The sequence below is a fragment of the Hevea brasiliensis genome, chromosome 12, assembly GCF_030052815.1.
Source record: "Hevea brasiliensis isolate MT/VB/25A 57/8 chromosome 12, ASM3005281v1, whole genome shotgun sequence".
Taxonomy (NCBI): domain Eukaryota; kingdom Viridiplantae; phylum Streptophyta; class Magnoliopsida; order Malpighiales; family Euphorbiaceae; genus Hevea; species Hevea brasiliensis.
Genome location: NC_079504.1, coordinates 43,173,826 through 43,190,400, shown reverse-complemented (window position 1 = coordinate 43,190,400; position 16,575 = coordinate 43,173,826). Strand labels below are relative to the sequence as shown.

Genomic DNA, 16,575 nt, shown 5'->3' with positions numbered 1-16,575 from the left:
TTAATTTGTGAAGCCAATCAATAGTATTGCCGAGCAACACATACATTATGCATGAAAAAATTGAAATACACCCATCAGAATTCAAAAGGTAAAGTATCAACTAATCATTTCCTCTTCTTCCTGTATCTTTGGCAGCTTGAGCTGCAAGGGCAGGACTCGATATAGAAATCAAATGGCTACTTCCACTACTACTGGCAATTTGAAATTGATTTAGTTGAAAGGGATAAAACAAGAGAACCAACAGAGTTTATAGGAAAAAACTCCAGGTAAAAAGTTCTAAACATAATAAAAATAAGAGGCAATCTGCAGCTTTATTCCTCCAAAATTTGAATCTGAGGAAAAAACAATCCTTACTGCTACAACTGAAAATGCTTCTGATGCTTGTATTACATGGTTATAAACATAACACTCTATGAAAGGAAAAGCAGGTTTAAAAGGAGGAAATATTCAGAAAACCTGCGAAGCAATAGTCCGTGCAGTACCAGCATTAAGCTCTTAATTCAAGCTGCAGAAATTTCTCTTGTAAATCAGCAGCCGATGTTTTCTTGCCTGACCTCTGGATTTGCTTTAAAACTCTCATATACACATTATAATGAGGTCTAAGACCCTTTTTTATCATTTCGGAAAGAATATATTCAGCGGCACCCACATTTCCTCTTTTCTGATTAAGGCCTGCAAGCAAGCTGTAATTCACACTGCTTGAGCACTTATCATCTGAACTCAAAACATATTTGTAAGCCTCCTCATACTGTTGTGAGTTAAAAAGCCCCTTGATAAAGGCAGCATGTGTTAAAAGCCGAGGTTCAAGACCACTTGCAACCTCTTCATCTAAAAACTCAAAAGCAACATCCAACTTGCCTCCACAACAAGAGTTATATATAAATATCTCAAAAGTTAATGCATCAGGGGAACAATTGCTTTCTTTCATTTTCTGAAATAATTCATAAGCATCAGCATTTTTACCATTCTTTAGCAAACTGCTAATTATGTAGTTGTAAGTTTGGGAACTTGGATTACAGCCTGCCTCCCTCATCTCATCCATCATATCTCGTGCTCCTTTAAAATCACATCTCTGACACATCTCCTTAATCAAAACATTGTAGAAAGACAACCTCCTCTCTGTTTTCTCGATCACAAACTTGGCCATGTCAAAGGATCCCCAATCACTGAACATCTCAATTAACGAGTAAACTCCAGTACCATAACACGTCCCCCCAACTTCACACAATATATCAATAACTCTCTGTGTTGATTTCCTCAGCAAAGTCTCAGTTGTACCCGTAGAAGTTAAGAACCCGAATGCCTTATTGGTTAGGGACAAACTCTTCAGGCTGAAATCATTCAAAAGACATTGCATAGCATCATAATCACCTAACCGCCCACAATTATCAATAATCAAACTACAGATGTCAGAATTACATTCCAATTCTGGCTGCCAATGTCTAATCCATTGAAAGAAATGCAGTGCAGACCGTTTTTTACTACTCAAAGCTCGAAGAACCCGAGCCACCGATGTAATAGATAGTCTTAGATTCAACTTACACAACTTAGATTCCAAATCATCTTCGTTACTTCTTAGCAAACCAATAATCTTAAAAACTTGTTTTGGAGTTGCTATCGGTCTAAGCTCATCAGTATGCAATTTTTTACACTGAGAAGCATCAATAGAAGAAACTGAATAAAATCGAAAGCAATAATGAGCTCGAGACTTGAACAAATAAAGATTAAAATTTTGCTTTGTATAATCCTTATATCTACAATTACATCTGGTGAAACCAAAACAATTTGAAGATTGAAGATACGAGTACGTCATAGGACTAAGAGAAGGTGACCCATACGAGGAAAATGGGGATAAATTTCTACAACCATTATACTTAAACAAGCAGAGAGAATGATGAAATGGGTAAGTTTCAGAACAAAACAGAAAAGACCCAATTGTGGAAATCGAGGAATATGGATGATCCAACGTGAGGTTTCTGAAAGATGAATTGCAGATTGGACTTCCAAAAAGCCTTGGTGAAACTAGGGTTTTAGTAGGGAAAGACAAAAGGAAATGTGTCAGGGAGTAATGAGAAGAAATAGAGCAAATAGAGAGATGAGGATTTGACAGGTACCTGAGATTGCTCTTAAAAAGTTTTGAACTTTTCATACTCACTAGAAAGATTTCGGAGACGACATCCACCGGAATTTGTCTTACAGTTAGAGCATCAAAGAGGAGAAGCTTCTCATTATTTTCGGTTGTGTGTTTGACAGTTTTGAGAGCTTGGGCTGTGGGCTTGGAAAGGCATAATCGCTATTCATTGGGCTTGGTTGCCCTAGAACTGGGCATGGTTTAGGCTTGAAAGGAGACACATCTCTCTTCCATATGATTTTAGTTTCTGTTTAATTGTGAAAAATAATTTTTTATTTTATTTTATTTTTTATAAAAATAAAGAAAAATATAAAAAATATGTTAAAGTATAATGAAAAATTCATACATTTCATTATTAAAAATTAAAGTATTATAAAATATATTTTAAAACTTATTTTATTTATTTATTTCATAATAATAAAATTAATTTTTTATCATTATAAATGAATATATTCCTAGATAATTATTTAATTTTAGTTTTAAGTTATAAACTTATAATATGATTTTGATGATAGAAACGTCATCGTTTTTTATTTGACAAATAGTTGAAAAATAGAAATTTTATTATAAAGCAACACAATATTAAATCTTAGTTAAATTTTAAAAATTAAAAAAAATTAATTTTTTAATTCTCCATTTGGATAATTGACACATATAAACACAAAACCTCTTGTTTTTCAGTTTTCTTAGAAAATTTTTCCAAAAAAGTGAAAAGCAGAAAAAAGCTCAATGCTGGTGCACTTATAATTTTGAGGTAGACTTTTCTGAACTTCAAAGGATTCCTGACAGGTTATTGCTCCAGTATCATCATCAGAAAATAAGGTGTCTTCCTTTTTCAAGTGAAAAAGAAAAAAAAAAAAGTCTAAAGCTCTCATGAGGGTTAACCGTATTTGCTGTTTTCTCGTCCGTTTATGATTATTTGGGGGAGAGTGCTGCTTGCAGGCAAACCACAGAGCAAATCCATGAATTTATGGAGAAATGTTAAGACATACAAACCTGCAATAGCTAAGATCCTCCACCTTGTGAATTAGTTGAAATTGACCCTTTAAGGCCATTATTAATCCAACTCTCTCTCCTTTGTGAATGTGGACTTCCAGTGCTATTTTCTCAATATCAAGATAGGTTTATGTTGTTGGACTTAGGTGCGAAGGTACACAGTAAACTATACATGTTATCAGTTTAATCCTTTGGATTAGGCAAATAATTAGAATCCAAAGGAGGACAGAAAGAATGAAAATACTATTTATGTAGATTGAACTTGCTAGGGTATAACTAAGAAGTAAAATGTAATTTCAAATACATTCCCTGATAAATTATAAAGCCCATGTGAATGCAACATTGCAAGTATCCTCCGACCAACAAAAAGCTAACCAATATGAAATTTGATCAACACAGATTATTCAAAATACATCAGTTCAATTATATCACTGTTTGTCATATCACTTCAAAGTTGCATTACTGGATTATTAATTCAGAAATTTGGCAAGATTAAAGAAAATAAACCTCTAAGCACATTTACTAGAGATCCGGCATGTGAAGCTGAATGCATGGCATATGTTGTCTCTGCATCATCCTCCAAAATAGGCGAAATTGTCTACTAATTTGTCCAACATCATCAATTGTGTGGCTGTGATGGTCGACGGAGTCCAGGTATCTGAAACATTTTCATTTTTCATATTGGATGGCACCCCTATAAGCCCTTATGTATTTAATTTGTACAAGCAGGTAATATTGATACCAACCTCAACTCCATGAGGCCCTATGCGGTTGCGGGATATAAAATTAACAATGAGCGTTGCAAATTCATCAGGTACATCTTCCTGCAATCATGGGGATTATACTAGTTTGAATAACAAAGGAAAAAATATCTATTATACGTGTAAGTAACTGGTGCCGACCTGTATAGCATGTCCGGTATGTCGGACAACCACCATTTGGAACTTCCCTTGCATTTGGCCAATAGTAAGAGCTCTGTTGCAAAACAGAGCAAAGAAAATCTCAGAATAAAAACTTTTACCAGTCTTGCTATTCCACAACCTATCACACAGAATGCTCCCTACTACTAAACAAGTAACTGCTCCTAAAAAAGCACACCATTCAGACATTTAGTGCCATGGAATACAAGGATTAAAAGTAGCTAAAAAGATGAGTAAACTTTCACAATCATGCACTTCACTAACATCATGTCAAAAATCTGTTCAGTGCCATATATTCCATACTGCTATTTGATTTAAATGTAAGTGATTGTATAATGATGTCATAAAAAACCTTCTATATATAATTTGAGGCAAGTTCAAAAGCACAACCTGTCAAGTCTATCTGTTCCTGCTAAAAGTAAGAGTTTCGGAACAGGAGATGACAGAAATTTTTCTGAAAGGCCTTCATACCTGCAAGATGTGCAAAGTAGGTAATACATCAACATACTTAAATAGAAAACGACTATTTGCAACAATCAATGATTGATTAGAATAAAAACTTCTTTCTCAGTAGAATTAAACTCATCCATCCTATATTTGGCTTAGGCATTATATTATTGTTTAAGGGTGTGCATTTGGTCAACCGAACCGAATTGAAATTTTGAGAAACCAAATTTTTAAATGACTTTAAAAAAACTAATCAAACTGAACAGAAATTGATAGATTACTGAACTTAACCAAAACTAAAAATATTTGGTTGATTATCAATTATGACCAAACTAAAAAGGTGACCTAGTGCGCAATACATCCCACACTTGTGGGCTCTGTGGAAAATTGATATATGCAACCTTACTTCACACAGAGTATGTTTTTGTGGCTCTAAACCTTGTGCAGTGTTATTAAAGGTGCTAAAAGGTGCATGCCAATTCCAAGAGGTGAGCACCTCTCTCGCCGAGGTGCAAGGCGAGGCGAGACGAGGCACACCTCTTTCAAAATAACATTTATTTTTATTTTTACTTTTTAAGAGAGAAAAAATAAACTCTAAAAATTAAAAAATAAATAAATGTTACTTTGAAAGAGGGGTGCCTGACCTTTTTCTTTCCTCTTCTCTCTTCTCCTTTTCAACTCTCCTCTCCTTTTCCTTCCTAAACCCTAAGCCCTAATAAAATGGAGTTAATTAATCTTTCTTTAAATTTCATTTCCTTTCTATAAACTAATTATTTTCTGCTTCTTATTTCTCTTAAATTACATATAGTGCAAATAATATGTTTTTCTTTTCAATATGTTTTTTTACTTATTAAACTAGTTAAAAGTTTGATATGGAGGCCATGACGCCTCACTTCAAAAAGACCCTCGTCTCGCCTCATCTCTCGCCTAAGGCCATAAGGTGCCCTGTCGCCTTAGCGTCGCCTCTCACCTTAATAACACTCATAGTTATTAAAGGCTCAAGGCGCATTAAGGCGCCAAGGAGTCCTGGAGCCGAGGCGCGAGGCGCAGTCGCGCACCTGAGCTAGGTGAGGCACAAAAGTAAAAAATTTAAAAAGTTTATAAAAATCAAATAAATGTGATACTTTTCTTTTTTTTCTTTTGGCATATACCTTGAATTGGGTTTGATGGTTTGAGTTTAAGTGATTATTATTTTTGCCAATGAAAGTGCTGGCTTAAGATAGAAATAAAGAAAGCATATCTTTCTAGAACCTTGTGCCTGGAACAAAGGCGCTAGGATTCGAGCCTTGTGAACCTTGAGCCTGAGGTGCGCTAATTAATAATTATGATAACACTAACCCCGTGACCTCTAGATCACAGATAGAGTAACTTTACTATTAAACCAAAATCACCCTCTGGTTATAATTGAACTAATTGAAAAAATTATAATGTATATTTTTTGTATTATTAATTAATAAAATATTAATAAAAATATATTTATAATCCATTTTTAGTATAAAAAATAATAAATAAGATTTATTTTTAGTAATTAAATATTATTAATAAAATTATAATTAACATATTAATTAATAAAAATTCAGTTGTTTCAATTATTAAGTCAAAGGTAATAAAACCGAAAATTTTAGAAATTACTAACAAATAACTAAACCGAACCTATTCATACCAAAATAACCGAATTCTATCAGTTCAGTTCAGTTTTTTTGTTATAACTTTATAATGCACACCTCTATTATTATCTATACCAAAAAAAAATTTAAAAAAGAAAAATAAAACAGTAGAAGCAATAGCAGAAACCATAACATATTCAAAAGAAATGGTATGTGCTAGGAAGGAGTATCCAAACAACTCAGTGATAAAGTTGCATCCAAGCATGTAGCATTGTTATTCAAACTCATAACCAAATCACAAAATATAAAGCCTTTGGTTTTGGTTGTAACAATTACTACGAATCAAATCCTCATTGAAATGCCATTTTATAGAAGTAAATGTTAATTGCACATTAAGTTATACCATCCTCTCCAGTATTGTTCTGTTTCCTCCAGACGTGCTCTATAAACATAACTGCAACACAAAATAATTTCCCTCAGTCAAACTGTCCTGGTCTAACTTTTTTTAACATTAAAAGCAGAACCAGTATACAGCAACCTGTAAAAAGTTTTTTGAGTAAGAATATAGACATTCCGATTACTTCAACATACTATGGCAGGAGTACTTACCATTTCTTTGAATCATCATACTTTAAAGTGGTAGGCACAGATATGCGGGCAGAATCAATGTTTCTTAAAGAACCTCCCTTGACACTCCATTCTACCTGTGCAAAAACATTTGTTTCCAATTCACTACCATTTCAAACTTCACCAGCATGCATAAGCTTCAGTGAAAGTATATCCCTAGCTGTCTGACAACCAGTAATTCCTAAATTCCAGGATATTGAAAGTAGGCTAGAAGGTAACCAAACATTGGATACAGATTTGTGGGTATGTTATGTGTCAACTAGTAATATAGTGTTCAGAGAACTTTACAGTTTACATTATGTTTCAGAATTTTAGACACAAAAATATTAGGAGTCCTGCAATAATTGACGCAATAAAAAATATTTAAACTTTTTCATAGCAATTAGTAAAATAATCAGTTCTCCACAGGTAATCATTTGATTCAAAACTTGAATTGTATGATTCTATTTTATTGAAGCACCAAATGACTTGAATTGAGCATGCAAATCAAAATTGCACAAAATCATAGATGAACCTTACAGATTAACTTTTGTGAATTTCATGATTCGAAAATCGAATGGGTAGAAATGTTATTTTAATCTTTTTTTTTCTGGTATTTCCACTCTTATTCGCTATCTTGCTCTCTTCCTCCTTAGTTCCCAATTATTTCTTTTTTCTTTCTTATCTCCCTCTTTTCCTTTCTTTTCTCATTCATTTTTTTCTTTATTTCATTTCTTTTTCTTCCCTATACTCTCCCAAGAAAAAGGGGATATGTAAAAATGAAGCTTATAAGTGGTCTTGATTTAGTTTATGTTGGTTTTGTTTGTATTTTGAAGATGACAAAGCCCATAAAGGGAAAAACTTTCCTACTTTATATAATATATAGGGCACAAAAACACTGTAGATGTAAATAATGGAAACTAAATCTATATTTGATAGGTGAAATTATCAAAGTACAAAAGCCATAATTGGAAAATAAATGTTGTGTATATGTCTATTTGCATGTCTAGATGATGTGTAATGCAGATTGCAAACATTCCTGCTATCACATTTCTATGAGAGCATGTTTCGTTATGTATTGCATTTCTGATTTGCCATGCAGTCATTAAACTTAACTCAACTACGCTTTTATCCCAAAAATTTGGGGTTGGCTATATGGATTCTCTTTCTCCACTCTAAACGATTTTGAGTTAAATCCTCGGAAATATGTAATGCTTCTAGGTCATGTTGTACTACTCTCCTCCAAGTCAGTTTAGGTCTACCCCTTCTTTTCTTTCTATCCTCTAACCTAATGTGCTCTACTTGTCTAACTAGAGCCTCTATATGTCTACGCTTCACATGACCAAACCACCTCAATCTCCCTTCTCTCAACTTATCCTCAATTGGCACAAGTCCTACCTTTTCTCTAATACTTTCATTACGGACTTTATCTAATCTAGTATGGCCACTCATCTACGTTATCATTCTCATCTCTGTACACATACGACTCCTTCAATGCCCAACACTCAACCGGTCGTATAGCTGTACGGTAAAATTTTCCTTTTAACTTATTGGGAATCTTGCAATCACATAAAACTCCCATGGCACGTCTCCACTTCAACCATCCGACTTTAATCCTATGACTAACATCCTCCTCACATCCCTCATCTACTTGAAGGATTGAGCCGAGATGTTTAAAGTGATTACTTTAGGACAATACCACTCCATCCAAACTAACTCCTTCCCTATCACCAGTTCCGCCTTCGTTGAACTTGCAATGCATGTATTCTGTCTTCGTTCTACTTAACTTAAAGTCCTTTGACTCTAGAATATTTATCAAAAGCTCTAGCATTCTATCGACTCCATCTCGCGTCTCATCCATCAAAACTATAACATCCGCAAACATCATGCACCAAGGGATACTCTCTTGTATAGGGATGAGCATTCAGTTCAAACCGAACCGAATCGAATAAAATTATGAAAATTGAATTATATATTTTAGAAACCGAACCGAACCGAAATGTATGAAAATTGAATCGAACCGAACCGCTATATTTCTGTTCGGTTCGGTTCAAACCGATCGATTTTAATTTTCAATTGATTTTTTAATTTAGACTTTATTTTCAAGTTATTTGGTCTAATTTAACTTTGGTTTGAACCTAATAAACATTAATCAATGAAATTAAACAATTTATATATACATAATTAAATATAATTCATAAATTTCCCATAAAAATAAATCAATTCAAAAATCGATTTTGTTCGATTCAAATATATAAAATTACTATTTGGTTCGGTTCGATTTAATTGATTTTTCCTCTTTAAAATTGAACCTAATCGAAATAATCGAAATTTTTATAATATAAAACCGAACCGAATCGATTGAATTTTAAAACCAAACCGATTGAACAGAATTGATTCAATTCGGTTCAATTTTTCAATTTGAACCGAAATCTGCTCACCCCTACTCTTGTATATGTTTCGTCAATTCATCTAAAACTAATATAAAAAGGTAAGAGCTTACAACTGAATCTTAGTGTAATCCAACTGAGATAGGAAAATCTTTTGTGTCTCCTCCCACTGTGCATACAATAGTAGTTGCTCCTTCATACATATTCTTCAACACTTGTATGTACCTAATAGATATCATCTTTTGTTCTAACACTCTCCATAAGATAGCTCTTGGAACACTATCATAAACCTTATTCAAATCGATAAAAACCATGTGTAGATTTTTCTTCGCATCTCTATATTTCTCCATCAAGCTTCTTATGACAAAGATCGCTTCTTATGAGAAAGATCGCTTCTATAGTTGAATGACCAGGCATGAAGCCAAATTGATTGGGAGAGATAGAAGTGTCATGACGTAGTCGATGTTCCACAACTCTCTCCCACAACTTCATAGTATAGCTCGTGAGTTTAATTTTCCTATAATTTGAACAACTCTGCATATCTCCTTTATTTTTAAAAATAGGTACTAAAATACTCCTCCTCCATTCATCAGGCATTTTCTTTGAGTTTAGAATCTTATTAGACAATTTAGTTAACCATGTTACTCACATATCTCCCAAACACATCCACACTTCAATTGGTATTCCATCGGGTCTACACGTTTTATCCACTTTCATTCTCTTAAGTGCTTCCTTTATTTCTAAAGATCTAATCCTTCTAATATAATTCACATTCTTTTCTATTGCTCTGTGGTCTATATTCACGCTATTACCATTTTGGCTATTATTAAAGAGATCATCGAAATAATTTCTCCATATTTCTTTAATGTCCTCATTTTTCACCAATACTTTTCCTTCTTTATCCTTAATGCACCTAACTTGATTGAGATCTTGACATTTCTTTTCTCTCATCCTTGCCAATCTATAAATATCTTTCTCCCCTTCTTTAGTTCCAAGTTTCTCATATAACTTTTTAAAGGTCTGCGCTCTTGCTTGACTAACTGCCTTTTTTGCCTCTTTTTTTGCTATCTTGCACTGTTCATGTGCCTCATTATTATCGCACTTAGGTAATTTCTTATACCATTTCCTCTTTCTCTTCACTGCCTTTTATACTTCCTCATTCCACCACCATCTCTCTTTTGAGGGGGTTCCATGTCCTCTAGACTCTCCAAGTATTTTTCTAGCTACTTCTCTAATATTTGATGTCATCTGTATCCACATACCATTTGCCTCCACATCCAGCTTCCATGCTTCGGACTCGATAAGCTCATTTTTGAACTTCACTTGCTTTACTTCTTTGAACTCCCACCACTTTGTTCGAGCTACACCATTTCTTCTAACCTTACTTGAATTATTCCTAAACTTGGCATCCAAGACCACTAACCGATGTTGAATTGTTAAAGCCTCTCCCGGAATGACCTTGCAATCCTTGCATAGAGCTTTACTTGTCTTCCTGGTTAAGAGAAAGTCAATTTGGCTTCTATGTTGTCCACTTTTGAAAGTCACTAAATGTGACTCTTTTTATAAAGTAGGTATTTGCTAGTATTAGGTCATATGCCATAGCAAAATCCAGGATGTTTTTTCCCTCCTCATTTCGGCTGCCAAAACCAAAACCTCCATGAACATTCTCATAATCTTACCTATCACTTCCTACATGTCCATTCAAATCTCTATCGATGAAAATATTCTCTTAATTTGGTATGCTTTGCATTAGATCATCCATATCTTCCCAAAACCTTTGTTTACTCTCACTATCTAATCCTATTTGTGGGGCACAAGCACTAACTACATTTATTGTTTCTCCTTCTAGTACTAGCTTTACTAATATAATTCTATCTCCTACTCTTTTCACAGCTATTGCAGCATCTTTCAATGTCTTGTCTATGATTATGTCCACTCCGTTCTTATTCCTCTCCTTTCCGGTAAACCACAGTTTATACCCTGAATTACCCACTTCCTTGCTTTTCTCCCCTACCCATTTAGTCTCTTGAATGCAAGCAATATTCACCCTTCTCCTTTTCAAGGTATCCACAAGCTCCATTCATTTTTCTATAAGTGATCCAACATTCCAAGTACCAACCGTGATTCTCCTCCTATTATGTTCCTTCCTAATTGATTTCTTTTTTCTATAATATCTTATATTGTTCTCTATGCATATCTTGTATTATGTTCCACATTAAACATTAGTTAAAAATATTTCATTGTCCAATGTATATATTTGTTAGTTTATATGCACACGTGGCCACTAGAATTTGTATGAAATCTTAAAATTTTGATTTTCTTCTCAATTCTTGAATCATCAAATTATAATTTTGATTCTCAATTTGACAACTTAGGAACAACCAGGTACAAATAAATGATGATGTAAAAAGAACTGCTAGAACAAGAATGATTGGGCTCCAAAAAATTATATATACCGCTTTCTCTATGCTTGAGAAATGCTGCATCCTATTTGATAAGATTTTCTGCATGTGAACCAAAGAAGCCATAGCCGTTCCCTGAAATACCATCACATTATGCAATAATGCTTCATTACACTATTGATAAATAATAAAAATCAGAAGCATGCAGACAAGTTTATCATCTAGAAAGCAAACCTCCACAACATCCACAACAACCAACCCAGCCAAGCTACGTAATGCTTTCTTAGCGGCAACATGCACAGCTACTGATCCCCCCATGCTGTATTACAATGATAAAAGGACAATTAGGGAGGGGGTAGAGAAGAAAGATATAGGGAAACTTTGAAAGAGAAATAGCATAAAATAATGAAAATTTTCAGATTAGTTACTAATCAAACAGAAGAAATCAGAAAACTACAACACCAACAATTGTTTCCTCATTTTACACAAGGAAAACGTAAGAGAAATGGCAGGACTAAAATTTTATTAACAGATAAAAGCTTCATAAGAAGTCCATTATTGCCTTCCTTGATCAAATAGTAACATTTATTGGCATTTGAGAAAGGGAATGAAATGAAATATAGTTAAAAATATAGAAAACATATATTTGAAATTTTCAAAGTATGTTATCATTAAGGGAAAAAAAATCTATCCCTAATCATCTCTTCCATACCTCATACCTTAAAAAAAAAAAAGAAAAGGAGAGAGAGAGAGAGAGAGAGAGAGAGAGAGAAAGAGAGGGAGGGAGAGAGAGAGAAGCACAGAGATGCAAAATGGAAGATAGCTACTGCCGAATTCCTAAGCATCATATCATAACATAACGGCCTTCACAGAGCAAGCATGGTTGGGGCATGGAATAAAAAGATGGTTGATAGTAGGAGAGATTGAAGCTTTTTGCTCTTCCTTTTCATTTCGCTTTTGGATATCTATCACCTTAAAAATAGGGAACATCGTTAATCCAATGCAAATTAACTTACAGAAAGAGTATAACCTGTGACCAACAAGCACAATTGCAGGAGGAGAATCTCCATACATTTCCTTCAATAGAGCCAAAACATCATTGGACATGGTCTGCACATATGAGAAAACACCTGTTGATAGCATACTATAAAACCAAAAACTGTAATAAAATATTTTTCAAAACCTAATAACCAAAATACATGTCTAATTACAAGAAACATAGAGTAATAATATAATATTAGTACCTCAATGGATAGATCAAGGTCATTTTCAGTGGATGTTTTCCCATGTCCTCTCAAGTCAATGGCAACTACCCGTGCTTTCTCCTTAATTTTACTTGCTGACAGTGCAAATGAAAGCCTAGCCAAATGTATTGTGTAATTTACATTCATCAGAACGCCAAAGTTTAGAACCTTTTTTTTTCTTCAACATTAAATTATTTATGTATTAAATTGATTTAGAGAGAGAGAGAGAGAGAGACAGAAAGAGAGATACAATGACAATAAAATAAAGGCACTGAAGCACAAACATCTGTCTCTGTTAATACTTGCAAAAGATGCTTCTTTTCTTTTTTTTCATTAACTCCATGATGAGATTCTAGGGGGAACTCAAATAACACAAACTGAACACGTTACAATACCAAAAAGGAATTATGTTCCATACAAATGTCACTCATATGTTGATTTAGAAAGTGAAGCAACTACCATCTATTTTAATGAAAAGGTCTTAGGCAGCTACAGACAACCATGCAAGTTGTGCATATGAAGTTGCCACCAAATGCAATAATATTAAAAATTGAGAACTTGGATCATCTTTGGATCACCAAGCATAATGAACCTGGTAATAAAAGCCTCTTTAAACTGAATACGTTATACCATTACATGCGTAAATGACATTGTTGATAAATAACGAAATGAGGCAAGCTCTTATAAACTAGATCAGCCATGTGGGAAGAAGTGATGGTACTTTTTGAGTCAACAAACACTTAAGTCAAAGACTAAGAAGGCTGTGGCAGCAGTTTTGATTAAAAAAAAAAAAGGCTGCCAAAGATATAGAGAACCATGCAAGCTCTTCTAAACTTGGTCCGCCAACAACCACGTAATGGAAGTGATTTCATTGAATTTCAAGTCCCCAGATGTTAAGTGAAATAGGCATTGAGAATTAATATGGCCAAAAGATATAAAGGAGAATAGAGCTCTAGATAGTGCCAAGTGGTGAGAGATAACAAAGGTGAGAGATGACAAAGGTGGTGGTGGTGCCAAACCCATTTGCTTATTCTTAAAACTTTTATAAATATCGCGCCGAGCTAATGAACAAGCCTTAGTTGAAATATAATTTTCTATAGCAGATTTTTATTAAGGATTAGAATGCACATAACAACCATTCTACCTCATTTGATCAAAATCTATATTTTTTCTTAAAAGTTCTTCGTTTTATAGATGAATAGATTATTAAAAGCAGCAAGTTACTCCTCATAAAACCAGTTTTATGAGCTGGTTTCCAGCCACAAGCCTATCAGCTAGACTCAAGAAAATCATAGTTCCGACCCTATTTTCAGCGAACCAAAAAAAAAAAAGCAAATTGAATGATTATCTTTCTTTTTTTTTTTTTTGAAATTAATTGAATGATTATCTTACTTATTCATGTATTCATAAACTGCAGTATCAGATATTACAAAAAGATAATAACCAAAACAAAAATAGTCAATCATACCCAGAATAGCCACCCCCATGAAGACAAAAAACCACAGGTCCTTCGCTTCCTGCCATATACACATGAAATACCTATAATGATAAAGAAAATTATAAGAGAGGAGCAAAGCAATTTTATATGATGAGAAAAAGACTCGTTGTTAAATCATCAATCCAAACACTAACATCATTTGAATTGGGAATGCAAACATCTTCCTCTCGGTCGAAGAACTCCTTCCAGTCTAAGGGAGAGTACTTCTGTAAAGAGCTCCTACAAGAACAAAAATAAGAAACCCGATTCAATTAACAAGAAAAAAATGAGAAAAAAAAAAAGAGCATTGATCATTTAACTCACTGAGCAGAAGGAGGGCGATGAGGAACAGGGGCAAAAGCAGAAACAGATGGCTTCCGGCTTTCTTTTCCTTCTTGTTCTTCATGATTATCGTCTTCTTGGCCCTCTTCAGGCAGTGAAGTGAGATTTTTGGAGGATTCCATCTCTCGCTAGACACAGTGCTCCAGATCGTTCACCAAATGTAACAACTAAACGAAAATTTTAAGCGATCATCATCAAGGCAACAAGGAATTAAAAATAAAAATAAAAAATTAAAAAATAAAAAAAGGCCCAATGTTTTTAGTTGTACAGTGGCAAATGGATGGAGCAGTCTCTGTGGGCTACAAGCCTAAAACCCAGAAAAGTTGATCCAAGATTTTTTTCCACAGTTAAAGATTGGAATCAATTATTAAAAGAGTTTGAAAATATCAGTTTAAATTAATTAATTTAATTTTGTGAATTCAAAAATCGATTAAAATCAAACTAAAAAAAAATAATAACGGAAACCAATGGTTTGATTAAAAATTAAATAATAGACAAATTAACTTGTCTATGCTCACACACACATATGATTAAAAAGAAAACTAACAATGGAAAATCTCAACTTTGAATGATACAATTATAGTGATATTATACTATATAAGTGAAATTAAATTGTTATCTAAGCAAGATTTTTTTTTTTTAATTGCACATTGCATTGCATTGAAGTCCATTGGGCAAGTTACTCAAATTAACATTTGAGCCAAGAAAATGTAAAAAGCCTCTAACCCAAACGAACAATCCCAGTAACAAGCCCATAGTTCCATCCAATCAAACCCTAACCTAAACTTCCAAGTAGAAATTCAGGATCAAATCCTGAATTATGTTGTCGTCGGGAAAAATCCTTCTACTAAAGCCAAGACCCGCCAAAGCAAGAAAAGCCACAACAAGAAAACATATCGCAAACCTTGCAACTAAGCCCAAAGTCTCCTGGAGGTAACACAAGACCATCGACTTGGGGGAAAAGGAGGTAGGGGCCATGACATTTCAGTCTCGATCTAGTCAGCAATCATCATTTTTAACACTAGGCCTTTAATCCCTAAGAAGTCGTCCTTGTTGTCTTCCATCACAGCCGAAAGGCACCCAACAGGCAACGGGCTATTTCAGGACCCAGGAAAGCAAATCACACAACACCATTAATCAAATCTTCCTTATTCCATCCTCACCTCGATAACCTCCAAGATCTGTAAACAAACCAAACCCATAAAAACTATGAACAATCTAAACCGGGAAAGGGAAGGGAATCCTTCACCCCACTGCAAAAAGATACCAAGAGAGGGGTATCCTTCACACCACTACAAAAAGACGCCAAGGAAGGGGAAGGCCACTGGTGACCCTCAACAGAGACTCGAGAAGACCAAAGAGCAAAACCAAATGAGAGGATATTCACTCTCTAGAAAAAAAAAACTAGAAAGAGACCTTAGTTGGATTTTTTTTTTTTATGTCGAGCAAGATTAATCAGTTAAAGATAAGAGCTCTTAATTTTCATCAATTAGTATCCGATTTCATTTCAAAGTATTTTGAATTTAATAGGTTGATGTGATGAGTGTGCCCATAAAATCATTTAGAGAAGAATATTTCGCTAGTTCCTAACGTGCCTCTCATTGGTCTCCACCTTCCTATTGGTTCTTTTAAAATTAACACTGATGCTTCAGTGTCTCAAGCAAGCAATTTCACGTCACTTGGGGTTATTATACGCAACGTTGAAGTTCTGTAATAGCTTCAACTAGCAGAGGAAGTATGGACTCGATGTTGATTTGCAGAGGCTAAGGTGGCTCTCTTCAACTTCAACTTTACCTTGCTTTGGAAAGTAATATTGTAGACAAATAAAATTTTTTATATGTATATATTTTAAACAAAACTATTTAATTATTTCCATTTCTCCAATCAATATATAGTTTGGTGAAAAAAAAAATATAGTGCTATGATTTTATAAATTAATAGGCTAAAGTGAACTATTAGGGTTTTTTTTTTAAATAAAAAAAAAGGTCTCAATTCTCATATTCATTATAATTA

At 34.0% G+C, this 16,575-nt stretch overlaps 2 protein-coding genes across 2 annotated transcripts; both read right to left on the bottom strand.

Annotated features, from left to right (window-relative positions):
• Window positions 1-310: 310 nt before the first annotated feature.
• On the bottom strand, window positions 311-2,250 carry LOC131171443 (pentatricopeptide repeat-containing protein At1g52640, mitochondrial-like). Its single transcript, XM_058131551.1, has one exon. It carries the CDS (start codon window positions 2,147-2,149, stop codon window positions 488-490), a length of 1,662 nt encoding a protein of 553 aa, XP_057987534.1. The 5' UTR covers window positions 2,150-2,250; the 3' UTR covers window positions 311-487.
• Window positions 2,251-3,484: 1,234 nt separating this feature from the next.
• Window positions 3,485-15,485, bottom strand: LOC110673390 (uncharacterized). Its single transcript, XM_021836519.2, has 14 exons — window positions 15,467-15,485; window positions 14,545-14,729; window positions 14,376-14,460; window positions 14,212-14,282; window positions 12,744-12,858; window positions 12,530-12,609; window positions 11,734-11,818; window positions 11,554-11,634; window positions 6,711-6,805; window positions 6,505-6,555; window positions 4,438-4,518; window positions 4,030-4,102; window positions 3,874-3,951; window positions 3,485-3,785 (listed from the first exon to the last, which is right to left on the bottom strand). The coding sequence occupies exons 2-14, from the start codon at window positions 14,682-14,684 to the stop codon at window positions 3,747-3,749; spliced, it is 1,074 nt and encodes a 357-aa protein (XP_021692211.2). The 5' UTR covers window positions 14,685-14,729; window positions 15,467-15,485; the 3' UTR covers window positions 3,485-3,746.
• Between the last annotated feature and the right edge of the window lie 1,090 nt (window positions 15,486-16,575).

Coding starts and splice junctions, on each gene's coding strand:
- LOC110673390 (XM_021836519.2), bottom strand. CDS start 14,684: ATGGAATCCTCCAAAAATCTCACTTCACTGCCTGAAGAGGGCCAAGAA. Junction 6,556..6,710: donor TATGATGATTCAAAGAAATG/GTAAGTACTCCT, acceptor TTTGTGTTGCAG/TTATGTTTATAGAGCACGTC. Junction 4,103..4,437: donor GGAACAGATAGACTTGACAG/GTTGTGCTTTTG, acceptor GTTTTGCAACAG/AGCTCTTACTATTGGCCAAA.
- LOC131171443 (XM_058131551.1), bottom strand. CDS start 2,149: ATGAAAAGTTCAAAACTTTTTAAGAGCAATCTCAGGTACCTGTCAAAT.